Source organism: Neodiprion pinetum, chromosome 4 (assembly GCF_021155775.2).
Source record: "Neodiprion pinetum isolate iyNeoPine1 chromosome 4, iyNeoPine1.2, whole genome shotgun sequence".
Taxonomy (NCBI): Eukaryota; Metazoa; Arthropoda; class Insecta; order Hymenoptera; family Diprionidae; genus Neodiprion; species Neodiprion pinetum.
Genome location: NC_060235.2, coordinates 6489954 through 6511707, shown reverse-complemented (window position 1 = coordinate 6511707; position 21754 = coordinate 6489954). Strand labels below are relative to the sequence as shown.

The 21754-nt window shown below is 39.1% G+C and overlaps 1 protein-coding gene across 2 annotated transcripts in view; it reads right to left on the bottom strand.

The window, feature by feature from the left end:
• Window positions 1–21754, bottom strand: part of LOC124217507 (uncharacterized) — a 130543-nt gene that overhangs the window by 9935 nt on the left and 98854 nt on the right. For both annotated transcript variants that reach the window (XM_046623236.2, XM_046623238.2), the window contains exons 3-6: window positions 3640–3717; window positions 1955–2136; window positions 1569–1767; window positions 154–260 (exon numbers count right to left, since the gene is read on the bottom strand). In XM_046623236.2, the coding sequence (XP_046479192.1) occupies window positions 154–260; window positions 1569–1767; window positions 1955–2136; window positions 3640–3717 (566 nt within the window). The remainder of the gene's footprint in view (window positions 1–153; window positions 261–1568; window positions 1768–1954; window positions 2137–3639; window positions 3718–21754) is intronic.

Genomic DNA, 21754 nt, shown 5'->3' with positions numbered 1-21754 from the left:
GTGATGGACATATTTTGTGTAAGGATTGTGAAGTTTGTGATATGAGCAGGATTAGAACTGGCCTGGGTTTGAGAATAACTCAAGTTTAGATCGGGGAACGATAATGTACGAGAATAAAGGAAACTTGTATATTCTTAATAAATCCGTTATTACCTTGAGAACTCGTATAAGGTTCCTCAATCCACTGTATTTCTTCAGCAATCTATAAAGGTCGTTGGTCATCTGAGTATTTTCGGCTTCTATCTGGGCCGTAGTCATATCTGTAACACATAAGGCTAATTGATTATCGCCTCGAGGATAAAAACTACTTATAGAAAATGTATGGGCACACTGTATCAGGGCGTGGATCTTCATCTGAAGTGTTTAAGTCTGAAAAAAAAGGAAGGTCAACCCGTTACTGCTTTGTCGGTTAAACTTCAGCAAGGTTCAAGGACCGTCAGCGTAATTTTGTGTAAGATAACGATTGCGCAAAGTTGACGGTTACTGAGAGCAGTGATTGCAAAGCGAGTCATGAGACGGAAAACTTTTATCGCATTTTCACATTTGTTGGTCCAAAACTGTTCAGGATTTCTTTTTTGCATTTCTAGGGGTCCAATAAGCATGCAGGTGGTAATTCACATCCATTTAAAGAGGTGAAATTTTTAGATTCAGAAATTGTAGAAGAGCGAGGCTAACCAATCAAATTTTGACAATCAGATATATGCGTGTTTTGAATAAAGTTAAAAACTATTCTTTGATGGACTATGTCGACGTGATGTTGCAAGGAGAATCGATTGTTTACAGTCCAAATACACTGCAAAAAACGTATCAAAAGTTTAAGCCGTAATGAGAAAGATTAATTCTTGTCATTTCTCTGCCACTGTAGATTTCATCGTTATTTTTCTGTTGCAGGTTCTACGCTCGATTCGATGCGTTTTCTAGGTTCTTGAAGTTTCAAATATTCAAGACGACATTTTCATTAGACAAAAAAAAAAAAAATTTTTGGTAAAAATGCAAATGCAAAAAATGAAGGAGGCAAGACTCGGGAAAGTCGGCGTTTTTCATAAATGATCAACGAAATACACTCCAGTTACTCATTTCTGATGAACCTTTGCTCTCAAGTTCACATTTTAATTGTTCATTTTTGTTTTTTTTCTATAAAGACGGATTTTGCTTCAAAACCGCTTACCTTGGATTATAATCACGGTTACAAATATCGTTAAAAACTCAGCAAAAAAATATAAAACTGCCAGTGGCCATGTTGTTTTGACAGGACGACCAACATTTTTCAGGTTAGATACATCGCGGTGATCTGTCATCTGAACTTACGACGGTTGGTCAACCTGACGAAACAACTGCTCTTGCTCTAGAGTTTTAGCGCATGCGCGTTAGATCATCGGAGCGTTATCTGCTCGCTCTGTATATTCATCAAAATTTTTGTTGACCATTCCTTTTTAACCGGAATAGAGTTTGTCAATCTCTTAACAGGAAGAATAAGCGAAATAAAGGTATATCATCTTCGATAAGAATTCTTCGAATCTATACTATAATGATCGTAAAAATTGTCTACTAATTTCTGTTGTGCTCACTTTCAAGTCGCTCAATCCGCTCTCTCTTGCTTTCCGCCTCCTCGGCAAGTCTCGCCGACGTCTTAACTCCTTCGCCACTCTTGTGGGTTTTCTCCATAATCGCGCAGGCACGGAGAACGAAAGCTGGTACGGTTTCCTGTTTCTCCTGCCTAGGAATATCCACCAGAGTCCAGTACTGCGTCTCGAGCCTAATTACATCCTGAAACGTGTAAATACGATCAAGTCGTAAATTTAACTTATCAGCCACCAAGTTCACCCCGATCGATAACACCATCATTGCTTTTCAAGAACGTGAAATGCAGCCGTCGAAAATTCTGTCATCGAGTCGTAGTTCGACATTCTCTATTCTTATTGTTAACCATGATAGAATTCAGGCGGAACCTCACCTTGACCATGGACTTGAGGAGCTTGTAGCGCTGGAAGATGTTCCGGACTTGTTTGCTGTCGGTGTATTTGCACATGAGTCCCACCAGGGCCCTTTTCGCGGTGTCGTAACTTCCGTCGAGTCGTATTCTCACGGTACGCAGCCTCTCGTTCGTTTCAATGACTTCCTCCTTGCTCTGACCGCCTTAATTTTATGATCATCAATTTATGTCTCATTATAAAAATTTTATACAAGATAACGATGCGGCTGCAGAAAAAAAATTCACAAGGGAAATCAGGAAAAATACCAAGGATACATCGAACAGATGAAGATGCGAAAGCGATAAAGCAGGGGGAAAATTCCATTATATGTATACCATAACGAATGGCAGCGGAGAGGCGGAAAGGTGGTGAAGGATTCTTGAAAGTCTCTAGCTCGTGTGCTTCGCCATATTTTACTCAATTTTATTTATTCGTTCTTGTTTCGTTGCAACGCGCCAGGGTTATGTCAGGTTAAACGGAATTTAATTCAGGCTTTATTGAACCCATAAATTGTAGCGCTCAAGCCATTCTCGTTCTTTACTAGATAACTGCGATAACAGTTTTTTCTTGCAAGCCTTCGCCGTACGCTGACATCGACGATCAGCGGCTAACGAAAAAAAAAAAAAAAAAAAAAAAAAAAATGAAAAAAGGAAACCGCAGGCACGAACAAAAGACGTTAGAGTATCGTATAAAATTTTGCTACTATAAAACTTCACCAAGAATAACGAATCTTTCGTTACAGCAAAAGTCTATGTTACAATTATTTTTTACGACTTGACGGGAATTTCGAAATCCGCCAAGAAAATTTCTAGTATCGATACAAACTTTATGCATCTTCCGATAATTACTGTGTATTGAATCGATTTCGTCTTTAATTCTCTTTTTGAGTCTGTGCTGAGATTCTACAAGAATTTACGTGCATGTATTATGGTATAAAAAATTCTGCATCGATTTTTCTGAAATCCACCACCACTAGCAATCACCTTCTTTGTACTCTAGATTTATATGTATAAAGTAAGTAACTTCTTGAAATCAGAGACGAGAAACGGATCCACCTATTTACGGATATATTTTGTTTATCCGCGCTTATTTATGCAGCACGCAACGCTGAACAGTTGCGCCATAAATATCGTATCAACCCGACGAAAATTCATAGTATTGATTATTTACCATACCCCGCAGCACGACGTATTGGATCCAAAAATAATCAAATCCGATCAGAAACATTCGTGTAAAATTTTCGTCATAGATTAAAAATGATTCGCCTGGTCTGGGGAATTGAAAACAGTTGCTAACAAAATATACCTACGTATACATATATATTTACATATACATACATATTTCGGAGCTCTCGCAAGATTAGAATAAATTTTTCAATTCTAAGGAAATATTTCTACTGATGTATGCAATATATTAATTATCTTTCCTCGGTATAAACAACATTTACAGTTTTGATTGAAAACATTGTCGAACTGAATGAAATTTTTCTCAAGGATGCAGGAATTTAGGCACAGTGAAACTTGGGGAAATCATAAAATTGTAATCGAAACATGTACAAGATGGAAAATATTTAGAAGGTTAAAAAAAAGAAGAACAAATATATCAGAAAAGACGTACACGCAGTGCAGGTTTGAAGTAATTAAACAGAGTGAAAAATAATCCTTACTGGACGTGCCCTCGTCCTTGACATCCTGGACGATCCTTCTGACGCTCTGTGTAAATTTCCCGACCAAGTTCGTGCTGGCTGAAACAGATAAACGATGATTCGCTTGGTTAATGCGATTATTAGCAAACTCCACGCGTAACGTTGAAATTAGACTGGAAAGATGAGAGGAAAGAAAAAAAAAAAAAAATAGTTAATTCTTAGAGCACTCTCCGCGCCGGGTTGAAATCCGGCGAAAGCTCGTTGAATTTGCATTTTTCGCGGCTTAAAAGTGAAATTCTCTGTCAGCGATTTCGGCGTATCATATCAGGTGGATGTAATGTTCGGGCTTGTTAAAGTCACGCAGAGTGCATTTATATACACCTCGTTATAAAATTTGCCGAAAATCCTGGACAAGGGGACATTGTAAAAGCTAAACCCGACCCTCAGGAACATAATATTCACGTAGGGACGAGTAGAAGAGGCACTTTTCGTTGTTCGGTGTAAGCAAGACCAAAAATAATCGGTTTTCGATCCGAAATCGATCATTTTTCAAACTCAATTCTTTTATTCCTCACAATCGTTTTTTTGCAATGCAAAATCAATTTGTGTGATTATAATATCAGTTATCAACATTGTCTTACTCACTGATTACCTATTTGATATAATAAGTGACGGATAAATGAATATTTTCACTCGAAATTGAGAAATATTTTTGAACCAAACTGTAAATTATTGAAAAAATTTTCCGTTATTATCCGCACTGCTAACGCGAAGAGGCAACCGATTCTGCGGTTCACGTGAACAAGGGTGACGAGACTGCAAGACCGTAATTGCAACGATATTGCTGACCGCATTAATGCGTCCAATTTCCAATGATGAGATCAAGCGGGGCTCGTTTCACTGATTAATTACAAATATGTTGTGTAGAGGGTAACGCAGAGATGCATAATCGATTTTCAACGAGGCTGATTACCTGGACATCGATACTTTTTGCTATTTTTATTACAAGCATGTATCTTATTAATATCTTATTGAGCTACAATAATTATCCTGATGGTTAGAGAAAACAGAGTATTAAAATTATTAACGTTAAGAGCCTGGATACCTATTTTTCATTTCATATCACTTTAAAAAAGATGAAAAAAATTTGTAGACTCGTTTGATTTCACTTCACGACGACTCGTTTTGGCTGAAAAATTTGCTGAAACAATAGTCGATTCGAAAGTGATATTTGTTCATTGAATCAAATATTAGTGGAATCTTGAAAAATTGAATATTCAACGCTACCAACGTAACGAAGGAAAAACTGTCTCGCCGCGATTGTAGAAAAAGTTTTCAGAATAAAGTTAACAATCATGAAGTGAAATCCATCGATGAACTAGACTCTACTAACATTTTAAAACATTTTGAAAGAAACATTGGCAAAAAAGTATTGATTCTTGACCGATAATTATGAAACAAGAAATATTTTATATTTAAATAACAAGACAAGACGTGACACAATTTAAATTGAGCGTATCGAGTAGTAAACTCATTATTCTTACATTATTATCGTTACGAATTAATACTGCCATTCATAATTTTCGAGTTTTACATAATATTTTTTATTTCTTTACTTTATTACGTTATTTCTTATATTCACAAAGCTGAATAAAAGATTCGGATGATTATAAAAGTTACTGAAATTGTTACACATTGACCAGTTTTAAACCCGAAAAATAATACAAACCAAATATGGTGCCTGTTGGCTATAATCCGAGCTGCGATAACGATGGCCAAAACACTCGAATAAAATGACGTATTTTTCTTAAAGCTGGAGGTTAAGAGGCACGTGGAAACTAGCCCAACTTTACCAAAGTTATAAGACAGCTGGCCCGCAGCTCAATCTGCAGGCAGTGTGCCAAAAGCAAGCCAACACAGTGTCGACGACGTCGTAGTTAAAAAATTATGTAAAATTAACTTTAGTAATAAATTGGTTTTCAATGCCATGCGTATCGTTTCTTAACAACAATTTCTCTCGACATTTATATCCAGAGTGATGAATCATTCGACGTTCACCGCAAAGTCTCTTCTGGAATGTGTACGTAACAACAGATTCGCGGAGAAAATTTCGCCGTAGAAAGTAATTATCAGCAAATACCGCATTATTCGAAGATTTATCGTGCGAAGTGACGAAGTTGTCCGCGTTGAATTTATTGGCAAATGATAAAAGGGGAGGGAAATGAATAACGGAAATAACAATTTATCCGGACAGCGTATATCTTGAAAGAATTCATCTTTCGTCGACGAGAGAGAAAGAGAGTCGTAGACGGAGGACAAGGTACATGGAAAAAATGTAGTGAAAAGCTCGCGGTATAAAACCGTGGGGTGAAAAATTCGATTTGTACGAAATGGTGCGGTAATACAAAGTCCCCTGCAGTCCGTCAGGACCGCGTTTCTCTCCGATTCCGCACAGTTTGACAGCAAATTGGCTGCAATGATTGTCACTCTTGCCAACCTGGCGGAACCGCCGTCGTGAAAGACTTCCGACATGTTATAAGTTCGTGACTTAACAGAGACACCGCCCAGGGAATCCTATCGCAGAAACGTTTAACGGGCTTACTTCTCAGGAGGAAAGTAAATGCGGGTACGCTCTGTACTTTACCTGTATTAACGTATAAACTCGTGAACACGGATCGTTGACTTTCACCGAGGCATTAAAACATACCCCGCAAGATCTTCCTCAGAGGGATTTCATAATGTTTTCGGGCCGGGGTCTGAAGAAACACTTCATGCTTCGTCTGTGACGCTGATCCATTAGGGGAATGAATACATGGGACTTACACGAGTGTCCAATGGTAATATTATGCGGATGGGAAAATTGCTGAATCAAGGTTTCTAAACTTCAAGTTGGGTTGGGTTGTTTGACTTGAATTTTGTTATGGGAAAAAAATCTCTCGACGGTATCAATTAATACAAAAAGTATTGGGAACCATAAATGTAAATGAAGAAAGTTGGGCTGCTCGTCATTTTGAGAAGGTTACGTAAAACTGTTTTATTTATTAATTCCATAATGGGATTGCTCGTTCAATTTTCATGGAACAGGGCTCATTTCGTACATGAATTATAGATACCCTATAAATCGATGGATTGAGATTAATTATTCTGTAAGATCTCTGGAATGACGTTGTATAGTTATTGTTGGTAAAATTAAGCTTTGTTATAAAAATAAAACTGACGTTATGAGAAATTTACTACTGGCGATCTTTGGTAAAACAATTCACGAATAAAATCAGTTCAAACCCATTGAAATTGGTTAAATAATGTGATTTTGGTAGTAAAAAAATCAAACCCGACATTCTATAATTTATGGATCGTAATATTTTTTTTTTTACATCGATAAGAGGATCTTCAGGTAAAATTCATGTCCGTTAACTTTTCAAAATTTGATTTCATCATCTTTTCATTTCATTGCGAGCGATTTATTCACCAAACTGTACGATCCGTAGTAAATCCTGAACAACGAATAATCAACTGCGGTAGCAAAAAAAAAAAATAAATAATAATAAAATAAAAAACGAATCTAGTGAATCTTAAGCGTTAATTGAGGTGAGAAAAGAATGTTGACGAATCTGAATCCTTCGGAACACAAGAGCTGTAGAAAATTCAGCAACCCTCTATAATTAGGTAACAGGGCGAAAAAGTAATTTATAACGAATTTAAACTTCGTATAATAAAAGTAGTAATCTAAACCTAACCATGGCTTACATCGTTCACCGGTGCAGAAAAGCACTCGACGCTTTTCATATGATGCATTTTCATCGAAATTCCGGGAAGGGTGGAAACGAACCAAACTCGACAGGGGTGAATTTTTCCGAAAGCTCGTTAACCGCCGGGGCAGTAACGATGACCGTTACGTTACAGTATCCGTGGTTATAGTTTGCTCGTTATCGCCAGCGCTCTGTGCAGTTTATCGTTTCGGTAACCGATCACTCACGAACCTGAAAGGCGTGCGAGGCACCCCCAAAGTATCGGGAAAAGTACTTTGGTATGTTGGGGTGGATGGAAAATGATGAGCAACGCGAGCGTCCGAATCGTGAAGGCTCGATACCCATGTCGGGATTTTTCAAAAATAGACTATTTTTGTAAATTTCATTTTGGTAATATACGTGCATTCGAGTGTATGCGGAGAAAATTTCACGCCGATCCGACAAATATTCCCCAAGTTACGCGCACATTTGTAGATACTCTGTAGCGTTTGACGGTGCTTGTGAAACTTTGAACACGTTTTTCTCAAAACTGTGTTTTCAAAGTCGACGAGCAAGATTTCTCGAAAACGATTGAAACGATCATTCTCAAATTTTGCGTTATATAAACTAAATCTTTTTTCTTATTTCATTTCCGATGCTCCCGGAGTTCGGCTATAGCAGCTTTAAGAATCGTTATTTTTACAAATAAAAAATATCAGAATCAAGTTCAACGTTACCCCAATATGTATATAAATTTTTGCATTAATAAATTGTAATGTCTCTTCGTGAAAAATTTTTGAAAAATCGCTTTTTTCGGCCTCCTGACTAATTATATATACTCAAGTTTTCGAAATGATCACTGTTATGAAAAATACGTGCTTGATGTCGGCTGTTGAAGCATGAAAAACGATTATTCTACGCGAATGATTCACGAACAGTACAAAGTCAGAAAGTAGCTAAATTTTTCAACCGAATTAGTTCGTCGTCGTAAGGTATGAGATTTTTCACCGTTAGTCCAATTTCATTTCCCGAAATACTGTTCTTTCGGGAAACCGTGCAATTTTCGCTTGAGTGTAGTAACGTACCACAAAAAAAAAAAAATTAACAAAGCAAACATAATTTATTTGATAAACTTAAAGAAAAATTGTAAAAAATTACACAACCAATCAAAAAATGAAGATGAAGAAAATCCCCGCACTTGAGTAGAAATGTCATGTTTTACGAAGAGATCAGTGACTCGTGAAGTCGAATTAGAGAAACAGCGTAGATACTCCGAAATTATCGTAACGACTAACGGGATTTTTGCTGAGAATCGAAAGAATGATTTTTTTAATGGTGAAATAGCGAATACAAATTGTGGATCTTTGAAAATCTCCGGAACTTGAAGTACCTGTTGAAGAAAAAAAATAAATAAAAAATGTATCCTTGCATCCTACAATAATCAGTGTTACCTTGAGCAAGCTCGCGATGTGAAATTAGAAAAATTTCGTCCCCCGTTTTTAGGTAGGTATAACAATATACCTGCACCTAAGCTACTTTCCCGATAAATTCCGGCCGTCTCTCCGTGACCTGAAACGATTCGGCGCAGCTTTTGCCACCGGAAATCAATTAACGAAGAGAGATTACAAGCCGGATAATTCCGAGTCGGAAAGGGAGGGCGTATCCTACCCAACCTTCGACGATGTCGCAATCGTAACCGTTTCAAAGTATTATAGAAGGGTGTATAAAATGGACGTGTAATTGGCGAGGGTCGGTGGCTTCCATTCGCGTGACGTAGATTTCTACACTAGGGCGAAATGCCTGCGCCTGGAGAAAGGCCGACCTGACACGTGGAACCACTTTGGAAAGTCTCGCAAACACGCTTATGCGGAAAGGGAGGGTTTCACCATCCTCGTATCCGTCTTATAGCGAAAAAGAAAACAACAATTTGCCGGACCGGCAAGTTTCGGTTTCAATATGCGAGTCAGTGCTGAAATTCCCGGTTGCTGGGGAAAAATTTTCTTCAAACAGATTTTCCAATTATATAGAAAAATTTGCTCAGTTGTCTGTGAAAAATTTTTACCGCCAAAGCAAGTTTTAATTTATTCACTTGTTTTGTTGTTTCCATGCGCGTCGAGCGTGAATTTTTACCTTTTACTTGAATGTTTACATCGAGTCGTGAGAAACTGATTTCAAGACATCCGACAATTCGGAAGTTTCGCTGCTTCTCTCATACTTATCAGATTTTTAGCAAAATAATAGCGGGAAGATTTGAAAAAATATATTTAATATTTTTTTTCCAGTCCTCCGCTCGTTTATGATCGATCGACACAAAGTATTTTCCCTTGTAAAAGCGTTCGTTTCTAAAACGCAAATTATGCCTTACATACCTAATCAATCGAGTGAACGAGCGTCAAAACGAGTGACTTAATTAGGATGAATTAATGGACAATAGGGAGATCGTTTGGAGTAATAAAAGAATTGCGAGAGAGCGAAACGATGGTAAATAAAAATATAAAAGAATTGTTCGATACCGTTGAGCGAACTGGAGTTTCCTTTTCTCGGCTGTAAATTTTCGAGCTTTATTGTAAAGTCGATAAAGTTCCTCCGTGCGAACGTGGAAAAAAAAAGAATACGTGCCGTGCATGCAAATGTATAGGTGTAATACAGTTGTACCGAGCAGTAGATTGTTCGATTCTTCCTTTCTGTAGGACAAGGGAACCGAAGAAACCCATAAACCTGTAATCTATATTCAACCTGTGACGCAGGTATAAAGCTCAGCTTTACGGAGAACAGGATGCGACAGACGCCTGATAAATTTAAGAGAATTACACCAGCGTACTTTACGCAGCTTTGTCGTTTCCATTCAACGTGCAGGAAAGTTCAAAGCTCGCTTTGTTTCGTTTGTTAATCATAGTTACCGTCAGTGCAACAACATACGAATATACGACCACGACATAGATATTACATTTATATCGAGGATTTTCAAGTCTTCTGTATCCGTATAATCTGGCACACGTGGAGCTTTCATTAACCAAAGATTAGCCGTTCCGTTTTGTCAGAAATCCTGGAAAATCTCTGCCCGTGATACTTTGACATTGAACGGCTTACGCAACATTATACATGGAAACGTCCTAATGAACGTTTGTTAACACGGTTCAACAGCTCGGCTTATAAATCGAGTTTGTTGAAAAAGAGAAAAAAAAAAAAAAGAAAAAGAAACAACCCCTCGTTTTCCAATGTAGCCAATTTACCCCACGGAAAATCCAATTCTTCGCTTACCAGGTTGTGATATAGCGGGCGTGATATATTCAGGGAATGTTTACCGAGGCCAAAATTCGGCCATCGTAATCGAGATTAAGTAAGATAGTGTCCGATGTACGTTTCCAACGAAAAAAGATCTCGCCGCAAGAAAAAAGAAAAAAAAAAAAAAAAACACGTCAAGAAACACGCAACGTGAAAAGAGTAAAAAGTGAAAAATCGTTGAAAAATTGTGACTCAAGTAAATTATTATTTTCTCGATTTCGACGGAGACATTCGAGTAATAAATTTCTTTCCCGGCTGTAATAATACCGGAAAATAAGTGATACATGAAATATTCTCCAGTCCATTGCGGGTAGAAAAATTTGATAAATCAGAATTTCATTTGATAATTAAGGCATAGGACACAACTTGTGTCTATACAGTTATTAGTTTCGTCATTTTCGAAGAAATTCTGATTTATCAAATTTTTCTACACGTAGAACCCGGTTTAATACGTAAATAGATATCTTTTATTAATATCGTTTTCGTTTCTCATCCGGTTTTCTGAATAAAGTACGATATTTGCCAGCCAGAATATGTAGTTTCTATCTACCATATTTTAATTTTTCAAGTCTATATTGCACGTACGTATATTGTAATTTCTAATCCATATTTATCCGGGCCCCAGACGTAAAATTCCACACGATGTAGGCTGCGCGTAGCATGGATACGTACGTGCCTGCAGTGCGGTATCTACTCAGTGTCAAAGCGCAAAGAGTTTCCCTTTGAACCAAATGCAAAAGGACTTGCAAGCTCGACGTATGAATTCTGCAAGCTCGCTGCTAAAATATCCGATACACAACCCATGCAGCTTGCTGCAGTCAGCTTTTGCATGGGTCAGTGGAGGCAGTTGGTCCCTGACCACAACCGGGTGCGATCCAGCCATGCAAGCCGGTCGGCATATTGACCCTAGCTTTGTGGTCCTCGAACAGTTTAGTCGATCGGCTGTGTCGTCCCGCCTATAGATGATAGCAGGTGACACTTCATAGGTGTAAAGCATGGAGGTACTTTCAACGTTTTCGTTCCATCCTGCAGCGAAAAGCCATCGCTAGTCGAAATGTCGATTATCCCGTACGATTCGCGTTTACGGTCGAAAACCTTCGCTGACGATTAACGGTAATCGGCATTGAATTTACGACCATGCCATTAGGGAAACCACCTTTACCGTGGATATCTTCACGGTGATCGGCGATGATTAACGATAACGTTCGATAATCAATGATCGCTGGTTCAACCTCGGTGTACGTTGTTGGAAGTTTAAAAACGTCGACAGTCTCGGTTGTCAACCACTTTCGACCTTTCTTCGTTTATAATCACAATCGGAATGGTCTATCTGCGGATCGTAAATTTAATGACTGGCCATCAAATTCGGTGGTTAATCGTCCGGTACTGCCGGTTTTTCTTTATATCCGGAGAAAGAGATCCTGTCGAGTGTGCTTGAATTTATAGCCAATATCGGAGAGGAAGTGGAAGGAGCCGTGAGCTTTGCAACCTGGTTTTAACAAATCTTTGATCGTATTCTTCGACGTTTTTCATCACGGTGGTGAAATTTTTGAAGAAATTATACAGGCAATCTCGGAGGAAAGTTGATGGAATCATTGAATATGTGCTCGGATCGGTATTCCTTTGAGGAATGTTTGACCTTTTTGTGGAGAAAACTTGTGAGCACTGTTATAAATATCATGAATGCAGAGAGACGCTTTATTGCCAATATAACTGTAGGTAGTCAGATGAGAAGATGGCGATATTTTCTCTCTTCGCGTTTCAGTCTACCTGATAATAATTCTCTTCTTGCCTGCCAATATACTCATTTCAGCGAAATGAGGCGAATCGTATATCGTAGCGTCGAAGATTTTTGGAAAGACATTATTCCGGTCTTTTACTCTGCGGGAATCTTTTTCAAGGCTTTCATCCACGAATGAATAAATTTCAGCAACGGACGACCCCGAGAAAAGGTTTTTCGCATGGCTGATTGACGATTCCTGTACCACGAATTATTATTAATTTTCGTAATATTCCTTTCCCTATAAATCAGCGAGTGGTTAGCGCACATTCATACCACATTATCAATACCGCGGGCACAAGCGGATTCCGGAATTGGATCATCAATTATACGGTAGAAAAAAGGCGCATGCCTGAAAGATGACGTCATAACACAATCGCAAAGAAAGGGAGGATGAATCGAAGGAGAATGTTGTTTCTTCACGGTCCAAAAATTCGCAAGGAATTCGTCAGAAGTCGTCGCGGACGTAATTGAACGTACTTTAGTGCGATCCTCGTTATTTTCACAAGGTTATTTGGGTGAGAAGAAAATATTCTCAAAGGTGTGAAAATCGCCGTAATTTCGACAAGGTTTTCTATTTTCATCTTTGTCCGTGTGAAAAATATCGAAAATTGACAATTAGAATCTTGCGCGCACGTTACTCTGCAGTTAAAAACCGGACATCTGGAGAATCTTGGTTGAAAATTTCCTCTACACGAGATACGCAATTTCACTTGGTGAAAAAAAGAAAAAAAAAAAACAAATCAAAATGATTTCATCCGCGGCTTTGAAAGCCTTAGCTTTCAGCTTTTTAATATATTTCAAACGGTCGGGTAGTTTTGATCAAACATTGCCAGAGTTAAAAACTGCATTTCGTTCGTGCCGCGGATATTGCGGAGTATCAATTATGCATCCGCATTCGCGTGCGGAGACTCTGGGAACTCCTTTTTTGGGTACCTACTGACTTTTTCGTTCCAGCGTATATCTCGCAGGCTGCGAAACGGGCAAAAGCGTGAATCGCGGGGCCTCTGCAGCCTTTTCACTATCGAATTCGGAACACTCGGCATCGCCTGGCGAGGGGCGATATATACTTTATCGAATATTTGAGCCCGTCTCGAGATCCTGAGTCAAGCGACCTTTTGCTAAGGGATTTCCACTTCTCGCTCCGGTTGGCTTTCTGTCTACCAGGCTGCTCTGATCAATGGCTACACGTCCGTTCCTACAGGATCCTGCGACCCCATTCCTCCGATTGTATTCCAAGTCTCGGGCTTTTCTGAAACGTGTTTATCGATGGGTACCAAGATTTGGTTCGTTGACGTTCCGAGAACCGCGTCTTCGACGAGTCGCCGGCTCGGAATTTGACGGCGCCAAGTCACCTTACCGACGAATAACGGTGATCCGTCCGATTCTCCGACGGAATGAAATTTTCTTTCAATATTCTGTAGGTAAAGGAGCCCGCAGAATTGGCTGGAGTTTCGATAGGTTACGATACATATTGTAACGATTATAGTTTCTTCTAACAATCTACCGAATAAAATAAGAAAAATGACACAAACACATCGAATCGGACACCAAGAGAAATTCAATCCTTTGTATAACTTTTTGAAATTCTATTTTTCTCCTCTTTTATCTCTCCACCCTTTCTTAACTTAGACATTTTATGGTTACGGTATAAAAGGGACACTACTCGCCGCAGGTCTAACAAAGTTAGCTTGACGGTAGATAAAAAAAAAAAAAAAAAAACAACACATAAGAACGAATAACAAATAACGCACAAATGTGTAAATAAAAAAGATAAAATAGATAAGCGAGTAGAAAATCATGCGTAAAATGAAATTGAGACGAGAGAGGTTTTTTTACTAGGACGTATATATAGATTCTATGTACAGACGACGGTGATGGTGTTAAAAATTAATAAAAAAGATCGTGATTGAAATCTTTGTATTCTTTGTATTCTCGGTCCTATATTTAGTTAAAATTTTTACCTGGCCAGGATTTACGCTTCAACTCACTGTCGTCACACGTCTTATACTCTCAATCTGCGTAGATCTGCGAATTCTTTCGATCCAAACTCGTCCCTCTCTCTCCCCCTCTCTGTCTCTTCTACAAATCGTCACAATATCCTCCCGATCAAAACTCCTCACAGACACAAGTCCTAAAAATCATTGGTCCCCGAGATTTTTTGACATCTGTACATTACGCGATTTTTACAAATTACAAAGGTTCAAGAGGGACTTGAAATCGAATATATGAAAACAAGACGATTGTAGCAAGAATCGAAGGGCCTCGTTATCGAGACGAAATCTGACGTTCCACCTCTTTCCAACAAACCAGCGAGTTCACGGATGGAATCGATCGGAGCTTTCTGCCTGTCTTTGAAAATCAACCGCGCAGTTTGTCGAGTGATTTGTTAGAATTCAAGTCCCCTTGAAGTTTTGCAATTCGTGAAAATCGGGAAGTCCATAGACGTAAAAAAAAAAATTTTGTATCCTGTGCCAGTGATTTGGAGCGGTTTTGGGGACAGCTCAGGGCGATCGATTCGTTTGACGAAGCTGCAGGGCGAAATTCGGGTCGGTCTGCACCGCTGTAAGCCGATATCTTGCCATGGGCACACATAATAGGGATGGTCGTCCGCGATTGCTTCACGGTACACTACCACGGTTACCGGTGTGCAGGATACGTAATTTAGTAATAGGATTTCGCCCCCGCCGGAGCGAACCGCAACCGCAAACCTACTCGGACGATTCACGGACCTCGAGCTCCGGACCAGTTTACGTAGATTTATCCATCGCTGTTACAGAATGCCCAATTGGCATTCAGATAATGCCCGCTCGGAAGTCGCGGCGATGTTCAGCAGTTCTCTCAAATTCCCTCAATTTCCTGCATTCGTATAACGTAGGTACTTGATCAAGAATATCGATCACCAATTCGCGACTACCGAACCTTCGGTGCTCGGCTTAAATCCTTTGATCAGGTAAAATTCCCCCGTTTTTTTTTTTACTTAAAAAATGAAAGATTTTGTACCAATCAGATTTTCAACCTGCAAGGATGTTTGCGAATGTCGGTAACTGTTGGAAATTCCGTTACCGACAGGGTAATATTTTCAATACCTTATCACAGGGTTGTCCTTAAAATAATCATTTCTCAACTTCGAATGGCTTGCTTCGAACGGATTTAGATGAAATTTGGTACAGGAGAGTTTCTTGCGTCGCTGATTACGAATCTGAACTCAAAATTTGAAAATTCAAAATGATGGATCCAATACGGTAATATCAAATGACTTTCGAAGTTTTGGTCCACCATCTTGGATCCGACACTTTGAATTTTTAAATTTTGAGTTCAGTTTCTTAGCCAGCGACTCAATAAACCCTCCTCTAACAAATTTCACGTTAATCCGTTCGATAGACTTGATGTGGGAATTGTTTTTGAATTATCTCAAGCTGGTCGAAATTCAAAAATGACGTTTTTAAGGACCATCCTAGTAGCCAGAATAATTATACATAGAGCGCTATTGTTAACCATACCTTTTACGTTACTTCTTTTAACGTTTAATCTTACAACAAATACTAAAAATTAACGTTAAAAAATAGGTGAGATTTGAGGTCTCTTCTACTCCGAATCTCTAAGAGTAACGTCAGGCGTGCAACTTCAATTCGCATTATCTCTCTCGCAATGTCGTCTGTGCAGAAAACAATAATCACCTTTACCGTCCAATATGGCTATTCGACAAGCTTTCGCCAGTTGAGTGCAGGCAGAGGATTCTGTTGGAAATAAAAGAAAAGTTGAGGCTTAAGTGTGTACGGGGACGTACAGTCTGGTCAAAATACTTTTCCTATAAAAACGTGATATATAATATATAAAAAAAAAAAAGCAAATTGAAAATTCCAGACTGAAACTTATCCAGCTACATTGGTATTACGAAAAAAGTTCCCGTGATACGGGAAAAAGTTTCATAGCACTAAATTTCAATGGTCAACACCTCGTATTAACAACATCAGAGATGATATCACGTTGTGTTATCATTTTTTCACCACAACATCTATACCGCTAGTCCAATTAAAACAACTCAATTGACTCGCGAATAAATTCTTCGAAAATCATTTCGAGTTAGATTTCGGATAAGAATAATGAATTTCTTACGAGTCACGAGTTTATAATCATCTGTAAACTACAACGATTGTCCGTATAGAATTTTCTTATCAATTGACGATTTCAGGAAAATAAAATATCTCGGACGATTTCTAAAGAATTCGTTTACGAATAAAATGATGTATATTTTATCGGAACCGGGCAGAGATAATGGATTGGTTTTTTTTTTTTTTTTTTTCCGTACTGACGAAATAACGACGATTATAACAACAATTGAAACGCAGTGTATCGAATTATCCTTCCATATCATTTTTGATCAGATTCAACGTCGATTACCTTCGTTAGCGCGTTCAAATCTTATCTCCGGTCAAGTTTCTCCTCGGAGGAATTTTGTAACCCGACTGTACCGTACGTCCCATAGATTCTTGAGCCTTGGGGGGAAAATGTACGTAACATAAACTGGGGCGCGTTGCGGGCGAGAAGAAAATTGTTCAACTGTATAATATAAGTGCGATCTTGTGGGACGATGAACGTTAAAGAGGGGCGAGCTGGCGACGTGCTTCTGTGTTTTACACCGTTGTTTATGCTTTTTTTTTTTTTTTATTTCACATCCCCACCGCGGTTAGCATCATTACCCGTAACGATTATGGCCACGAGGTAGCTACCGCTCGACGTTAAGTGAGATTTAAAGATCAGATTTCACCCCAATTTTCTATTAAAAACGTCGAGGCTGATATTATACAGACGGATAGACGAACGGATGCAACCCTCGTGTGGGCACTCACAATTCCCAAATGTCAGCTATTCCTGGAGCATTCTTAGAGACGTTAATCGATTTCCCGGGAGTATGGAAAGACGGTGCCGTTTGACACGCGAGATTTGGTCTACGAAGGCATGCCTCGACGTGCTACCGTCGTTGTGTTTTTCTGTAATTTATTTCGAATTCTTTCAGCCATGCGTGCAAACGGGGTGAATCGCAAATGGAACATCCCTTCCAACTTGGACTGAGGTATTCACAATTTCGCCATTTGGTGTAAAGTGTACGAATCCGGGTTCCCCGATGAACAAGAAACGCTTGAAGTGAACTCGAGTCTCATCTTCGCACCAAGTGCTTCAACACCATGAATCTAAGTGGGTAAGCTAAAAATGCACACATGGTAGAGTAACAGATGAATTTGACGTCGTCGTGTAGAGATTAGTCTTAATCTGTACAGAAGGCGGTAAAACGATTCATCTCAGAGAATCGGAACGATCGTTTCAAGGGTAAATTCTCACCTTGAAATTTCATCTTCGATATATATTTCACCTGCATCCCCAAATGGAAATGAAGAATTTATCGAATGAGATGCACACACCGCGATGTCGAAAAAGGCAATTCCTCGAGTAACTCCCCTCGGGATTTAATTACACCGGTTGTTCGAGAGAATTGGCATTGTTTCCCAAAGACCCTTCGGAGACCCGACCCTTCGAGGGTAAAAGAGAGAGAGAGAGAGAGAGAGAGGATAACTCGACGAAACCCGCATACCGTCGTTGATTTACCTGTTCGTCAACTTTGCCCTGAATCATGATGGCTGCCATGGTATAGTAGGTATGATAATTTTGGGAAGCGGTTCCGCGCGTGCAGGCAGGCCGTGAAGTTCCGAGCTCTGGAACCCTCGTAATTGCGGGACGCTGTTTACGGGTTTGAAAAATCGAGTTTCCCTCCATAGGAGAAACGTCCTTACCCGCTTTTACACGAGCGTGGTAATTACCCGGCCATTCACTCGCAGCCTCTGCACCTTTCAATTGTTCAAAGTGCCGTTCTGCCACTTTAACTTGGGCTCCTCTCATAGTTTTGACGATGGTCTTACAGGTCTTCCAGGACGAAAGTGCCGAGAGAAAACTAACTCCCGACACTCTGCGCTATCCGCTTTTGAACCTTGTACAGGAAACTCGATGACGAAGACGAAAATTCTTGAAAACTCGCCCCAGTTTCGACGCTTCTCACAATCGAATTGGACTACACAACTAACGAAACGCAAATATTGATCTGCCCGGTGAGCTACGCAACGCCTCGAATTGCTGCCTCGAGCAAACACTCCGAGAGCCGATGTTTGCATGGTTAACACCTGGTTTGCATTGTAATTTATAAGTATTTACTTCTACGCGCGAAAAAGATGCTCACCACCTTGGATACAACCCACGTGTCTTTACTCCCAATCAAATATCAAATTAATGTTCCACTGCAAGTCCTTTCGACTAATTGTCTTCTGTTCGTGCATTCGAACGCCATTTTTGAATTTCTCATTCCAACTAACCCGATGACATCGACGTGAAACGTTCTTTTCATCACACGATTGAAAACACGGCTTATCTTCATCTTTATACCGCAGCGCTAATTCAATACGATTGAGAAAATTCCTTCGAGTGAACTGGTTGAAAGACGTCTTTGAAATCTTATCATCGGTACAAAATTGCAGAGATCTATTTACACAAATTAGCACGAAGCATGCAATGGAAATTTATGTACGACTACTTACGACAAAATGATCAAAAGCAATCTCACTATCGTAAAGTACTTCTCCGATGTAGGAAAACGCTTCGCTCCACTAAAGTAAGACGGGTACATCCGATGGATTTTCAAAGACATGTTAAAACGTAATTCTGACTAATGTTTCCGCACTGATTTCGCTACCGAATCGTCAGTTTGAAGAAGGCCGTAAAGTCAAGTGGCATTCGAGTCATCGCCGCAAATACATCCTGCACATTAGAACGAGAGAAGCGCCAAGGGTAAACTCATCCGCGCAAAACGGCTCTGCGAGAGCACAAGATTGGTTTTTCGTTGGAAGTTATAAGAGGTCCAGATCTCATCTACAAGCTCGTAGCTTGCGAATAACACATTTCCGTCGGTACAGCTCTTGCTCACCTTGTATATAAATTTTCAGCCGCGTTTACTTCTCGGAATATATAATGTATAATGTTCTCCGTCACCCCAACGAATACGTACGCCGTTGCTGGTAGGTACTTACCTATTCCTCCAGACTCTCAAGAGATCCGGGCGCCACCTTTTTTCACAAGCTTCTTTCTCCCTTTGAAGAGGACGACTATTGAGTGTAGTGGATTCCCGCAGGCTCGCGGTGCCGCCGGAGGAAACTGATAGGACTTTAACGCGTTAGCCTATTACAACCCGAAGGGGCTACAAGAGTCTTCTAAAACGATTCCTTTTTTCACCCATTTTGATAAAGGGGTTGGATAACATGGGTCATAGCGCGAAAACTGAGTTTCTTTGGCATGAGCACAACTGTTGACTGACTCTGTTCCCACGTTGGTTCTCAAAATTCATTCCATTACTTAGTCATTCTATAAGACACTTGAAAACCGATTTCCAAGTACGGTTAGCGAATTCGTTTCACCAAATAACATACTTGTTTCCAAGACGATTCATACTCGATTGTATTTATCTTCTTGCGAATGTTTTTTGTTTAGACTATCGGGGATTCGATATTGAATTTGAAATTTCGTAAACTGCAGTCTGAAAAATCTGTACCCGTTTATACAACGCAAGGTTGAATTTCTTTGATAAATTTCTGGCAAAAAAACTTTATTCGCGTTAATTGAAACAAAGAGGGAATAAAAAAAAAAAAAAATCAAGATACAATATTAAAATGTGTGAATTATTAGTAGCGTACTTTCTGCAAGTATTTGAGGGTTGAATTCGGGATTAAGAATACGTATAAAACCATAAATCGCCCCGAACCTCTGCTCACCGGATTTGTTCATACATACCAACCTATATACACATTTACCACCGCATACGTAACATGGCTCGGGCTTTTCACACCCTCATATTTTATTCACTTATTTATAAAAGATTAAAATTTTGCTTTTTCATCGCCTCATACAAAATCCTAAGCAGATTTCAGGCTTCACGAACCGTTAAACAACCGTGTTTTACAACGCAAACACTTCAGCGCATTCGTCCAAATTATAACATAAGCAAAGATTTTTAATTCTGTCACAACTGCATAAAGAAACTTGAAATTGACATCGACGTATTCGAAACATCAAAATCAAAAGAACTTTGGTGCAATCTGTCATTCAACTATTTGTCTGTCGCGTTAGAAAGAAAATAAAGAAAAACAAAAATGCGTCAGTGCTTATACATACATGATATATTATACGTTGTATCTATGCTATGTGTGTATAATGCAGAAAGGTACGTGTTGCCAAATAACAATAATAATAAAAACAGAAAAAATGATAAAATAATAATAAATATACAGCGTTGCGGTGTGTTATTTGAATACATCGATACCGGGTGTATAATATGTTTCCCTCATTTCCTATTCATAGGCGAAACTCGCCTGTATATAACCTATACATATATGTATATATATATATATCTATGCCTGTATGTTTTATACATGAATTTCCCGGACAAAATGCTGCAGGGATTTCTTTGTATTTTTATACATTCGTGTATGAGCGTGTGTCTGTGTTTGTTTGCGAGCGTGTAAGAGTAACACATATGCACGTTGCGGGAAGGGTGCGAGGAATCGATTCGATTCTCGGTTGAATTTTTTTTTTGCTTTTTTCGCGTCGCTCTCGCGGATTTTTTTTTGAAGCCTTTTTTTTCCGCCTCTTCTACTTTGTCCTTCTACTTTTGTTCCATTCGCATTTTTCTCTTTCGTTTTCCTCCTTCGCCTAATTTTTTGTTCTCTTCTTGTTTTACGTCGGCTAGAGGTTTTGTTTTTTTTTTTTTTTTTCATTCCATACACCTCGCGACGTCGCCGCGCCGGGGAAATACCATCGCGATTTGTCTCTCTTTTTGCGATAAAATTACACGTATATGCACATGTAATACATACACGCATGTATTCACACCGAAGCTGCGAGGAAGGAAGGGAAAAAATAGTTGGGAACCAAAAAAGGAAGACTAAGGAAAACCGTTTTTTTATCACTCCCATATACTGGCAGGCAGCTTCTGCAACAGCACCTTGATAACGGGTAAACATGTAAATTTACATTTATATCCTCTCTTCTCTTATATTCTACGAGTTTTTGCACTTGCAGATAGCAAGACGGTGACGATGTGTTGCGACTGTGAGACACGAAATTTGTGCCGTGAAATTCGCGATAGATTTGCTTTACAATGTTTGTTACATGCAGATGTGGAGTGACTGATTTTATTACGAAATTTTATTTCAAACGGTTTTATATTTTTCTTTTGCAATATCGCAATGCTATTTTTATACGAATATTATTACTCGCTCAATTATTCAATGCCAAGTGTGAC